This window comes from Capra hircus, chromosome 27 (assembly GCF_001704415.2).
Source record: "Capra hircus breed San Clemente chromosome 27, ASM170441v1, whole genome shotgun sequence".
In the NCBI taxonomy this organism is placed as follows: Eukaryota; Metazoa; Chordata; class Mammalia; order Artiodactyla; family Bovidae; genus Capra; species Capra hircus.
This window is the reverse complement of record NC_030834.1, coordinates 9,882,259-9,896,088: the sequence shown is the minus strand read 5'-3', so window position 1 is coordinate 9,896,088 and position 13,830 is coordinate 9,882,259. Positions and strand designations below refer to the sequence as shown.

The window sequence follows — 13,830 nt, the reverse complement described above, 5'->3', positions numbered from 1 at the left end:
TGCCAATGCAGGAGACCCAGGAGACATGAGTTTGACCCCTGAGGTTTGGAAGATTCCCCTGGAGAAGGAGATGGCAGCCCATTCCAGTATTCTTGCCCGGGAAATCCCATGGACAGAGGAGCCCGGCGGGCTATACAGTCCATGGGATTACAAGAGTCAGACACAACTTAGCAACTAAACCACCATCACCATGATTTAATTCTAGCCTATAAAAAGTAATGGAAGCAAGACCATGTGACCTTGGAGCATCCTAAAAAGAATGGCCTCCACGTGAGGCTCCATGGGAAGCCAGTAACCACAGCATGGGCACCTTCAAAATCGCTGGGAGAAGCCCACGAAGAGAAAAACCGAGGTCTCCTGCATCACACGAGTGAGTTACCTTTCATTTCTTTTTTAATTTGACTTTTGAAACTGACATGTCACTGTGTCCTTGGATACCGTTACATGAGTTTTGACAAACAGACACATACAGCCACATAGCCATATCAAGATCCAGGTAAGTTCCACGACCCCACAAATGCCCTCTTGCGGTCCCACTATAGTCGACTCATTCCCCTTGCCCCCAGGGACCAGCAAGCACTACTCTGCTTTCTGTAATGGAATGAACCACCTTTCAAAGCAGAACAGAAGCCCAGGCTGAAATCTCAGCTACACAGGGATGAGAAATCTCAAGTCAGGATCACCCAGTCAAGCCACTCCCAAATCGCCCCCTAGAAACTTTCAGAGATAATAAAGGTCTACAATTTTTTAAGCCACTAAGTTTTGACTGTCACACAGCAATAGCTGCACTGTTTGCCTTTGGAAATGCTTCAGTTTTTTAACCCAGAGTGCTTTTCCTTCTTAGAGAAGCCCCAAAGCCCAAGGCCCCTGCCCAGGTACCCTAGGTGACCAGAAGGTGGAGGAAGGTCACTGAATGATATGACCAAGCTCATCTTGTTTTGTTGTTCAGATACTCAGTCGTGTCCAACTCTTTGCGACCCCATGGACTGTAGCTTACCAGGCTCCTCAGTCCATGGAATTTTCCAGGGAAGAGTACTGGAGTGGGGTGCCATTTCCTTCTCCAGGGGACCTTCCCAACCCAGGGATCGAACCCAGGTCTCCTGCATTGCAGGCAGACGCTTTACCATCTGAGCCATTTCCTAATTCAGTAATGTCTGCTTACCAGACATTATTTAAGAAAACGAAGAGCCAAGACATATGCTGAGACAAAATATTCATAATGGGTATATTTGTATAATATATGGACACCTTCCACTTACTACTCAATAATAAAAAGGCAGGCAACCAATTTTTTTTTTAATTGGCAAAAGACATGAATTGTCTAATTCACAAACGTAGATATACAAATGACCAACATTTTAAAATGCTGGACACCATTAGCCTACAAGGAAACACAAATTAAATTCATAGTGACATGCTCTCCTACACCCACTAGAATGACTATTATTTGAAAGACAAATGTTGGTGAGGATGTAGAATTCATGTACATTGCTTTAGGGTGTGCAAAATAATGCAGCTACTTGGAAAACATTTTGGCAGTTTCTTATACAGTTAAAAATGAACCCAACTTATGACCCAACAATTGTACTCTGAGATATTTAACAACAGAAGAAAAAACATCTGTCTACAACAACAAAAATAATGTTCAGGAAAGCTTTATTCAACATACCACCCGCCCCCCACCCAAAAAAAGAGAGAAGCAGGCATAAGCCAAATGCAGGATTTCTGCCTAGAAGAAATCCACTCAGTGATAAACAGCAAGAAGCTACTTGCTTTCTGTGCAACCAGCGGATCCATTTCAAAGTGATATCAGAAACTAGATCTAGAAACATGCATACTTTCTCTGGTCATTTATACAAAGTTTTAGAACAAGCAGAACTAAGCTATGGTGAACCAAAGAAGAAAAGTCGCTAGGAATCTGGAATGAGAGGCTAGGGTTGACTGAGAAGGGGTACCTGGCAACGATGTTGTGATGGAAAAGTTATGGATTAACAGGAGTGTGGGTTACACAGGCATTTGCATGGTTAAAACCCAATGAACTATATAACACAGTATCTCTGCATTTCACCATATATAAAATATATGTCATTTTTTTAAGTTAGACGAAAAAATCATAAGTAATTTCCTGTAAAAATATTCAATCGGGATCCTTTTAGAAAGGAAAGTGTTTGCTGTGTTTAAAATGTAGAATTTTCGATGATTTATTTAAATCTTGCTTTCTCTATTTATTCATTCATCCAGCAGTCATTGAGTACCTGCTCTGTATCTGTCACTGTTCTAGGTGTTTCTGAACATATCAGCGGGCAAAACAGGCATAGATCCCTGCTTTTAAGTCACTAACAGTCTATAGGAGTAGGGAGAAATCAGGAAAACCAAATTAAATGGGCAAATGTGGTGTCTAAAATCTGAGAAGTGCTAAGAAAGAGAAGAAGCCTGTGACATTGCCATATCATCCTCCAGCTGCTTGACGACGTTTTTTAAAAAGTTATAGATATGCCTGTATTTACTGATTAGCATTTTTGCCTTTGTTAATTGATGGATCACTCACTAGAAGATTTCCAGAAATAGCAGACAGGGTGCATGTGTGTGTGTGTTAAAACTTGCTGGGTTATCATCATTGCTTTCTTCCCCAAGCTTTTGCAATATTTAATGCCTGAAAGCATATATATCAAGATGTCACCTGGGGTGAGTGGAAAGGTTGGTTTCAAGGACACTGTGCTCAGCGCAAATCCCATTTCGTGTGCTACTGAGTCAGAATCTCACTGAGTTATCAAGTCCTAGAGCAGCTCTTTTTGTCTTCTGTATAAAAAGACCAACCACTCAAATGTTACAGAATTCAGACACCCAAGTCATTAAGATGTGGTTGTACATAAAAGAGGCATCCCTGATAATTCAAAACAGACAAGAAGAATGTGCTCTAGGAATCATTCTTCTCCAAATCATAATATCTGGCACAAAACATAAATAAAGCCCTCTTTTTCTCCTTCAGTGCCTGGCGTCAAGGAGTTACAGAGCAGACTTGTTATCTGCCAGGAACAGCAAGTTGTGGAGAGGCCTTCAGCTACAAAATACTCCTGTATTTTTTAACAAGGCAGAGACTGAGAACACAAGTAATTCCCCAGCAGACAGCAATAGGACCAACAATTCAAAAGCATCTGCGATGTGATTATCCAACACACCAAAATATTAAGCTCCATGCTGTTTCTCTTTAGCTACAAGACCTACACAAAAATAAAGTGGTTTTGCTCTTTGCTCTTAGTTCTTGTTTTTAATCATGCATCTTGGAAAACTCAGTCTCTCATTAGGTTCCATAGATGTCCTAATGGACCTCCAATCTTAAATCTATGCCATGTCACAGGATTCCTCCATGATAATGTGTTTATTTGCCAGTTACCTCTTACGCTTTCCTCTCTTTTACCAGAACATGCATGATTCTGCTCACAGAGAATGCCTTCTCACCTGTAAAATGCCACCCACATTTCTAGTTCCAACATAAGTCCCTTTCTTTAGTGAAGTCTTCCCCAACCAAGACAGTTAGTAGTGACCTGTTCCTCCTCTCAGCTCACTCAGCATGATCCTCTATCCCACTTATTCTATCTAGACATGTTCTGGGTTCATCTTCTTAGAGGCTAATAGCCCAATCAGAGTGATAAGAATTGTAGGCTCCTTGAACCAAATCCAATTTAAACCGAGGTTGCATTCTCAAAAGTGATTTGCAAATTCTGTTACTACAGTTATTAGGATGGATGATCCCCGGGTCAGTCCCTAAAAGAGCATCTAACCCATAAAATATCTGAGATACAGTAGAACACCCTTTGTAGCATTATGTTTCTGAGAAAATGCATTTCTACTTCTACAATGCCAACATCAGCTGATCAAAACTGTGTAGGTGATCCAAAACTGCTTGAGTGGTCGCTGACGATCAAATACTCTACTAGGTCCTATAGATTGGTTTCTGGCTTCCTTAGGAATCCATAGGACTGATCCTCATCCTGTGACTTACAAGTCTCCACTTCACAGCTTCTGTGAAATCTCACATAGACTTCTAATGCTCCGTGGTTTCCCAGCAACAGAAAATATGTGTCAGGTGAGGGAATGGAAGCAGCCAAGTATTGATTCCACACTGGTCCACAGCACTGACTTACCTCAGCTTCCTAACATGCATGCAAAGGTCTCAGGCTTACTTCAAGCCATGAAATAGAGTCAACAGTTTGCTTTGTTTCAACTGACTTCATAAAAGCACACAAATGTAAAACAAAGATAATGGCATTTGCCCTTTTGCATCTGCTCCCTTACAATTCATGTACAAAAGCATTCTTTTGATAAGGTGCTTAAAGATAAGGCAGAAGGAAAAACTGGTTCATAGATGGGCAGCTCTGATCTGAAACTTAGTCAATTAAAATCTGACAACCCCAAATACTTTGAAAGAAAGGAGATGGAAAAATGTTTATGTCCATTTCCTTCATTCCTTTTGAGAAGCCTAGAATTGTCCTTAGTAAGCAAAGCAATAAGAAGAATCATCCTAATTTGTGAAAGCGCCACCCTTTCTCAGAAAGCCCAGTTCTGCAGCAGAAATTAGAAGTTTCTCTTACCTCTTAGTTCGCCCATATCCAGAGTTGTCCCCAGCTGCTCTAACAAAGCGACTCTTGCCGCATTCTTTTTGTGCTTCTTGCCATCATAATGCTGCTGGGCCATCAGAGGATTGTTGAACCAGGCTGCACAGAGTCCACAGTATCTGTCTGAGTCTCTTCTTTGATAGGGAGATGGAGTCACTGGAGCAGTGTCCACCCTCGGAGGTTTAAGTGAGCTCAGAGGTGTGGCTGGGGAGAGAAAAAATGGAGAGAACCACAAGCCAGGTTAGTCCCTTCCTGAGTGCATGCCTCCTCGGTAGTTGAAGATGGAAGAGTCTCACATTCATTCTAGAGCTGAAAAATCCAAGAATTTGGGAAATTTCATGAAAGAGAACAGAAAAGATCTTGACTGAAGAATCTTGAGGACCAGGGTATCATTAACAGCCAAGAAGGCCAAAGCCACTTAAAACCAGTTACTTCATGAGTGTGCTTCATGGACTGAAAGCACCAACATCACCTGTAGTTTATTGAAGATGCAAATTTCAGATTCAGTCCTGGACCACTGGATGAGAGCATACATTTATGAGAGCTTCAGGTGACTCCTGCAAATTAAATTTGGAAAGCACTGAATTTGGATTCAGTGGTCCTCATCCTTGACGGAGCATTAGGATCACCTGGGAGGGGTTGAACATTTTGCTTTTGAACCTGGGCTACAATTAAAAATTCCTAATTTATTGCAGTCCGAGATTGCAGTCTGTTATGGTTTCATCTGATAGTTCGGGAGACCACTCTTTAGGAGGAAAGAAAGGCTTTGTTTTTGTTTAATAAACTCTTGGAGGTCAAGAAATGATTTATTAACCAAAACCAAAACTTCAAGTAAACGTTGAACAATCAGGACTTGAAAGATTCTGAATGAAGGAATTAGACATCTGTGTGCTATAAATGGGTATAACTAATAAACAAGGGATTTGCCGAAGTGATAGAAGCAGACCCATCAGTTGCATAGATGGTACCAATTGACAAAGTCATACTAATTTTATTGTCAGTTACTTATGTTTATTGTGAGAGGTTATTTTCAACCCAAACCTGCTAAAATTGATGCTGAAAGTACAATATTTTTTTAGACCAAAAGACAAACACTATAGAGCACATGTTGCTTATCTAAACTGAAAAGATGGGACTTTCACTATTTTGAGATACACAGCCTCAGCTATTAGCACATTCCATTGTGAGCTTACAGTTATTTTGGGTTTTTTGGGGGGGAATGAATTTAACTTGGAAGGTTTTGCTAAAAGAAAACATAATTAATTTTTTTAATGCATTACAACATTCAGTTGCTTCCATCTTTTCAATAACTATGAGTTGGATTATTGTCCTTCTCAGATGATGGACTTCAGAGATGTCCAAGCTTGGGTTTGTTTGTTTTTTTTTTCTTTTTAAAAATCGTTACTTATTTGCCTGGACCAGGTCTTAGCTGTGGCATGTAGGATCTAGCTCCCCAACCAGGGATCCAACCCATGCCCCTGCACTTCCATGCAGAATGTAAAAACAATGCAAATGAACATTTATGGAAAACAGAAATGAACTCACAGACACAGAAACAAACTTGTGGCTACTAAAGCGGGACTGGAGGGACAAATTAAAGTATGGGGTTCGTACACCCAAATTACTACACGTGAGACAGATGAGCCTCAGGCATCTACTGTACAGCATGTCGAATTATATCCGATATCTTCTAATCATCCAAAAGGGAGCATAATCTGCAAAAATACGGAATTATTGTGTTGTACAACTGAAACTGACACAAACTTGTAAGTCAACTGGGTCTCAATAAAAGATAAATAATTTGTATACAAATAAATACTCGCTAAAGGACATTTTAACTCAGAAAATGTCTGCATGTCACAATACCTAGAGAGCCTTTTTGGACCTACCCAGAGATTTCACCATTAGGGAAGATTTTAGCTACTCTGGATGAAACCGAGTGGTATTATTTCTATAGGGACTTAAGAGAAATAAGAAGTCTCTTGAAAGCCTCATTGCAAGATTTAGTAATACATCACCTGGTGATGATAAAACTCCAACTGGGGCTATACCGTTCCTGCAGCCACGCAGAATCACTCTGCTCTAACTTAGAAATGCTAATAAAAGCTACAAATATGCAGTTGGCCTGTAATGTGAAAGGACTTCTATCCACTTTTCTGAAGGAAATTAGATCTTTCTTCCAAAGTTTCCAGCATCTTTATCAATTTCTGAGGATTTATGGCCATCTGTGGTTTTGGATAGAAATGAAAAACATATCAAATGTTTGCAGCCTGGATGAATGCTGACTCGTGAAGCATAATTTACTTTTCTCTAAACTGGACCCTAAAAACATTTCAGAATTGATTTTGTCAATTGATACCTTATATACCACATTCTGGCAGGAGCGATACACCACAGAATTTTCATCAAATAAGACAATCTTATCTTGTGCATAAGAAAGTAGTTTAATGTTGCATTTGCATGGGAGCTTCTTCTCTTTAATAATCCTACCATCCTGGTACAGACCCAGAGTTTAAGTTTTCTTATGCCTCTTTGTCTAACTGTCTTCATAAATCAAAGCTCAGTTTATATTCCCTATGTGTGTGTTAGTTGCTCAGTTGTCTCCGACTCTTTGCAGAGTCAGAACTGTTATCTCGCCAGGCTCCTCTGTCCATGGGATTCTCCAGACAAGAATATTGGAGTGAGTTGCCATTTCCTACTCCAGGGGATCTTCCCAACCCAGGGACTGAACCTGGGTCTCTCACATTGCAGGCAGATTCTTTACCATCTGAGCCACCAGGGAAGCCCATATCCCCTATAGGCAAACAAAGGTAGTAGCTGGGAATGAAAACAGCTTTGACTCAAAACTGGAAATCAAAGCGGAGTTGGACCCCACCACTCCTGAACTGCGTGACCTTCAGCCAATCTCTGATGGCTCTGGTCTCCACAAGGTTCAGTTCAGTTCAGTTCAGTCGCTCAGTCGTGTCCGACTCTTTGCGACCCCATGAATCGCAGCACGCCAGGCCTCCCTGTCCATCACCATCTCCCGGAGTTCACTCAGACTCACGTCCATCGAGTCCGTGATGCCATCCAGCCCTCTCATCCTCTGTCGTCCCCTTCTCCTCCTGCCCCCAATCCCTCCCAGCATCAGAGTCTTTTCCAATGAGTCAACTCTTCAGATGAGGTGTCCAAAGTACTGGAGCGTCAGCTTTAGCATCATTCCTTCCAAAGAAATCCCAGGGCTGATCTCCTTCAGGATGGACTGGTTGGATCTCCTTGCAGTCCAAGGGACCCTCAAGAGTCTTCTCCAACACCACAGTTCAAAAGCATCAATTCTTCGGCGCTCAGCCTTCTTCACAGTCCAACTCTCACATCCATACATGACCACAGGAAAAACCATAGCCTTGACTAGGCGGACCTTAGTCGGCAAAGTAATGTCTCTGCTTTTGAATATGCTATCTAGGTTGGTCATAACTTTTCTTCCAAGGAGTAAGCATTTTTTAATTTCATGGATACAATCACCATCTGCAGTGATTTTGGAGCCCCCAAAAAATAAAGTCTGACACTGTTTCTACTGTTTCCCCATCTATTTCCCATGAAGTGTAGGGACCAGCTGCCATGATCTTTGTTTCCTGAATGTTGAGCTTTAAGCCAACTTTTTCACTCTCCTCTTTCACTTTCATCAAGAGGCTTTTTAGCTCCTCTTCACTTTCTGCCATAAGGGTGGTGTCATCTACATATCTGAGGTTATTGATATTTCTCCACAAGGTTATCTCTGCATATTTCAGAGAGTACAAATAAGGTATCTCATTCTGGAAATTTTGCATTCAAAAAGGAAGCCATTTTCCTCCGATTTGTTGATCACAGTATCCAAACCCTCAATGCGGCTTTTGGCAGGGTACCAGTGTATCTGTGACCAAGAGGGTTCCCAGGACATGGGGCTTTCAGAGCTAAAATGGGAAAGTGAAGTGAAGTGAAAGTTGCTCAGTCGTGTCCGACCTGTTGTGACCCCATGGACTACACAGTCCATGGAATTTTCCAGCCAAGAATACTGGAATGGGTAGCCTTTCCCTTCTCCAGGGGATCTCTCCAACCCAGGGGTCAAACCCAGGTCTCCCACATTGCAGGAGGATTCTTTACCAGCTGAGCCACAAGGGAAGCCCAAAATGGGAAAAGTTCTGAGCAAACAAGGATGAGTTGATCACCCTAGCCTCTGGGATCAGAATGGATTTAACATCCTACTGGAGAAAAGAATTAAAAGAAAAAAAAAAGCTCAGAAATAACTGCTCAGGAGACTAGAGCACGTTTTCTTTCAACCAAGCAGAGAAGATCCATTGATAGTTCTCAAAGGCTTACTTGCTAGATCATTAAGTGGGTGTCTTTTGCCAGAGAAAGCGGTAACACAGTCTCCAGGAAATGGTGTAACAGTGTTCTCACTGACCTGTCTGCCTTCCAGTCCAGAGTCACACGAAGACCTTCAACCCCCACACCCATCCAAGGAGGCTTCACTAACATCTCTTAGTTCCGACGCTTTGTCTCTCTCTTCCTCTCTTCCTTCTTTTTTCCTTCTTTCCTTCTTTTCTCTCTCCCTCTTTCATTCATTCTCACAAAGAATTTGGGGGCTTTTGAAATAACCCTGTAAATGGATGCATTTAAAAACAGGCGGTTTTCTACTAATTGAAAAAGACACATGCACCTCAGTGTTCACAAGAGCATTATTTGCAACTGCAAATATACAGAAGCAACCTAAGTGTTCGTCGACAGATGGACAGATAAAGACGTGGTACCTATATATACAACGGAACATTACTCAGCCATTAAGAGGAATGGAATTTTGTCATTTGCAGCAACATGGATGGACTTCAAGGGCATTATGAAATAAGTCAGACAGAGAAAGACAAATACAGCATGATATCCCTTATATGCAAAATCTAAAAAATACACTAAACTACTGCTGATAACAAAAAAAGAAGCAGACTCATGGACACAGAGAAGGAACCAGTGGTTACCAGCGGTGAGGAGGAAGGTGTGATACAGGGCAGGGTGGGTGAGGCACAAATTATTTGGTAAAGACAGGCTCAAGGATATATTGTACAATATGGGGAAAACAGCTAATATTCTGAAATAACTAAATGGAAAGTAACCTTTAAAACTTGTATAAAAATTTAAAAAAAAATAATAAAAGTCCATAATACATTCCCCCCAAAAGTATGTGCTTTTCTTACTGAAGAGTTTTTATCCGTGATACTAAGTCTTCCAAGTTTTGTGATATTATGCAGTTTATCCTGCCCGCTGTTGCTTTGTTTTTGAAATTTTGAGCTGTCCCCAAATCCAGCTTGACCAACGGGGCAGCTTGAAGCTCAGGAGATAAATCAGCCAGTGTAGGACTCCTACTTAATAAGTAGAAAAGGAAACGGCAGCGATCAGCTCTCCTGACTTGAGACCCAGCACCATATTTCAATGTCAACTCGTTTCTAGTGATGTCAAGGGTGCTACAGGCCAAATGCTAACAGATAAACTACAGAATCGGAACACATTTCCCAGGCTTCAGCATCTGTTCTCAGTAGGGATTATTTGAAAATATGCATGTTCTCTTAAAATAATTTTCCTAATTTCCAGGCCCTATGATAAACTGCCTTTCATTTCTCTCTCTCTCTATTTTCCTACCCTAAACCAAATTCATGATAGGAGGAATTCTTCTTCAAGTATCACTGTTTTTTGTACATGCACAGTTCAATGTGACCAGGTCACTTAGTGCCTGGCTGAAAAGCAGCTATCCCTACACAGCTATCCCTACACAGCTGTCCCTACACAGCTTAGCCCAAAGAGTCCAGCCCCTTCTGCAGATAAATGCCTCAACTCCATGCAAACTGTGCAAAGTATGTAGGTTCCCTTTGTGCCTCTCACAGAGGACAGCATCCCCTTGTGCAGATAGTAAATGTTCAATAAACATGTGATGAATACATGAAGAAAAGAACTAGTAAATTTCAGTTAATATCAATTTCGTGTTTTAATAAATGCCTTATGATAGCTAAATTTAAAATCGTGGATAATTTCATTAAACTTACTTTATAGGATTAAAAACAAGTTAGATATTCATAAGTGGAGTGAATTAAATACATTGTGGCTCTCTACACTCTGAAATGACCCAGGTTCGATCCCTGGATCAGGAAGATCCCCTGGAGAAGGAAATGGCAACCCACTCCAGTATCCTTGCCTGGAAAATCTCATGGACAGAGGAGCCTGGTAGGTTGCAGTCTATGGGGTCATAAAGAGTTGGGCACGACTAAGTGACTAATACTTACTTACACCCTGAAACACAGCAGTCAAAATTATGTTTTAGAAAAAATATTTAGTGACCTGGAGAAATGTGCAGGATATAATACAAATGAAAAGACAGAGATTACATGGGGGATGTAAACCAAATTACTTATTAAATTATGCACCTAGACATATAAAACTATGAAGACTAGCAGACTATAAATAAAAATCTTAGGCAATGGTTATCTTAAAGTTGTGGATTATGGATGATGTGGTTTATACTCATGGATATACAACCCTTGATGCGGGGAAAATCATTTTTATTTTTCATCTTATATAGAGGCCACATTTCATGCTAACTTGTTTTAGTGCAAAGTCCAGAAAATGGTGCTTAGGGGACTTTTGGTGCCACAATCAGGTCTTAAATTAAATCTCACAAGATGTTTATTGCAGTGATTTATTCATTAATTTATTTTTGATTGGGGGAGATGGGCTGGGTGAAAGCTGACTCAGTCAGAATATAATGTGAAAGCTCCAGCTTCTCCCACAAAGGTACTGGGTGATTCCTTTCCCACTACAGCCAGTCCCAAAAAGGCTCTCATGATTTAGACAAAATGAAGCATCTCTCTTGCTTCTCCTCTGATATGTTAGGAAGTGAATACTGCTATCTGAGGCTGCAAGACAGAATAGAAAAATCCATGTGCTATTTCTTAGATGCCATGAAGAAAATTAAAGAACACTATCAAATATCCCATATTCCAAAGCACGTGTCATTAAACACTTCCTGAGAATAAACAAAGATGAGGGTGACTTACCAGAACCATCATTCCGATTCAGTTTTGTATCAACAGTCTGAGTAGAATCAGCCTATTAGTGAGAACTGCTTCCTTACCCACACTGCATTCATAGATCATCAGTCTTCATTAATATCCTATTCATAGATCATTGATTTTCATTCATATAGGATAATTCCCTCTAGTTCAGTCACTGATTAGGTTCTAAATATCTTGGGTATTCCTGTTTTCTGCAGAATCCTAATCTTTGAAACTAAGTCATTAAATAGAACTTCAGAGGAGATAAAAGCCCTTTTGTAACTTTCTCATGTTGCTTGACAAAAGACTCCCAGGGCTGTGATTCTCCACATTCTTCTAGGCATTGAGATAAGGAGGACAGAATGTAAGTTTCATGAGGACAGAATCTTTATCTATTTTGTCCGCTGACATATCCCAGGTGCTCAGAACCAGTGCGTGCAGAATGAGCGGGGAAATGTCTTCTCCACTGAGCTATTTATTTAAGAGAAGGAATCACATTTTACTTTAGGAGAGGGGTCCCTCACGTCCAGGATCTAATGCCTGATGGTTTGAGGTAGACTTGATGTAATAATAATAGAAATAAAGTGCAAATAAATGTAATGTGCTTGAATCATCCAAAACCAAGCCCTAACCTGTATCCATGGAAAAATTCTCTTCCATTAAATCAATCCTTGGTGCCCAAAATAGGGCTTCCCAGGTGGCACCAGCAGTAAAAGAACCCACCTGCCAATGCAGAAGACAGTAAGAGATGTGAGTTCGATCCCTGGGTGGGGAAGATCCTCTGGAGGAGGGCACGGCAACCCACTCCAGCATTCTTGCCTGGAGAATCCCATGGACAGAGGAGTCTGGCGGGTTATGGTCAAGAGGGTCACAAAGAGCTGGACACGAGGGAAGTGACTTATGCACACACACTTTGGGACTCTGCTAGGATGACACAGTAGCATCCTCTTTGTTCCAGACTGATCTTAAAAACGCCTTGCTGCACTGTGGGTACAGCACACTCAAGGCATTCAGTCTTCAAACACTATTCAGTTAAGAAGCTTTATTCCCTCTGAGTTCAGTCTCAGAATCTTTAGTTATGGCCCCCATCCTCAAACTCTGTGCAGAGGTGCCCTGGACAAGGCAGTGAACAAACAGGAGAGCCCATAAGATCTTTTGCAATCCTAGAAGGCATAGTGAATCCAGCAGACCCCATGGGAACCTCTACCTCCAGGTAAAATTCACAGTTTTCAGCATGAGATGCTACCATCCTTTCCATGCGCTCCACATTCCCAGGAAGCTGGACTTCTGGAGGCTGCCGTGTACCTCCAATCCATCCAACCAACCAGTGAGGAACAGGGAACACGGTAGACAGCATCCAGTCTAATTCTAAGATTTGAGAAGTCACACGGTGCCTGCCAGGCAAATGCACCCATTAGTCAGTGTGTTATTTGAGGATAAAGTGCAAAGTTAAGACTTCTTTCAATGTATGCGCATTACTTTTGCACATGGCTGAGAAGTCATTAGGACATAAATACTCATTAAGTTGTTTGGACCCGAAGAGTTATGACATCATCCAGCTGTATTCTTTGCTTATTGCTTGAGCAAGAATTAATGACCGGCTAATTGGTCGCTGCTTGAAATGCCTCTCCTCACAAATCTCAGACAAGAGGCAGAGTCGGCTTCCCCAAGAGAGACTCTTGACTCACTGCCACCCCCTGCCCACCCCCAGCAGGTGCCATTCTTGGAGTGGCGAGCGAGAGAGTATCACCCAGACCATCGTGGGTACAGTGAGAGAGGGTGGGCGGGTCACTGAGCCTGGGAACAGATACCAACCCCTGCTCTTTTCATTCTGCTATCGTCCCCGGCGTCACCTAATCCATACTCCATGCTCAAGGGGTGGGCATGATTTACTCATCCAGAAGCATCAGCTATGCAACCAGGGAGCCAGCTTCCTGGGATCATTTCTTATAGCCTATGAATATTTATAGAGGATTAAAAGATGAGAAAAGTGATCCGTGCCAGAAGCACAGCGGAGATAAAGCGCCAGCTAAGTTCAGAGGAAGAAGGAGAGAGAGGGTGGCCTTTTGGCCTGGGCTGGAGGGAGGCTGAGACTTTAGAAGTCATTTTAAAGAAGTTGTCTCTGATACTGTCCCCCGAGGAGAACACGTGCATGTACGCTT

General features: G+C 41.6%; 1 protein-coding gene across 1 annotated transcript in view; it reads right to left on the bottom strand.

Moving 5' to 3' along the window:
- The window catches only part of ZMAT4 (zinc finger matrin-type 4), a 315,794-nt gene that overhangs the window by 73,087 nt on the left and 228,877 nt on the right, over window positions 1–13,830 (bottom strand). Inside the window, exon 5 of the mRNA XM_018041759.1 lies at window positions 4,593–4,820. Within this exon, the coding sequence (XP_017897248.1) occupies window positions 4,593–4,820 (228 nt within the window). The remainder of the gene's footprint in view (window positions 1–4,592; window positions 4,821–13,830) is intronic.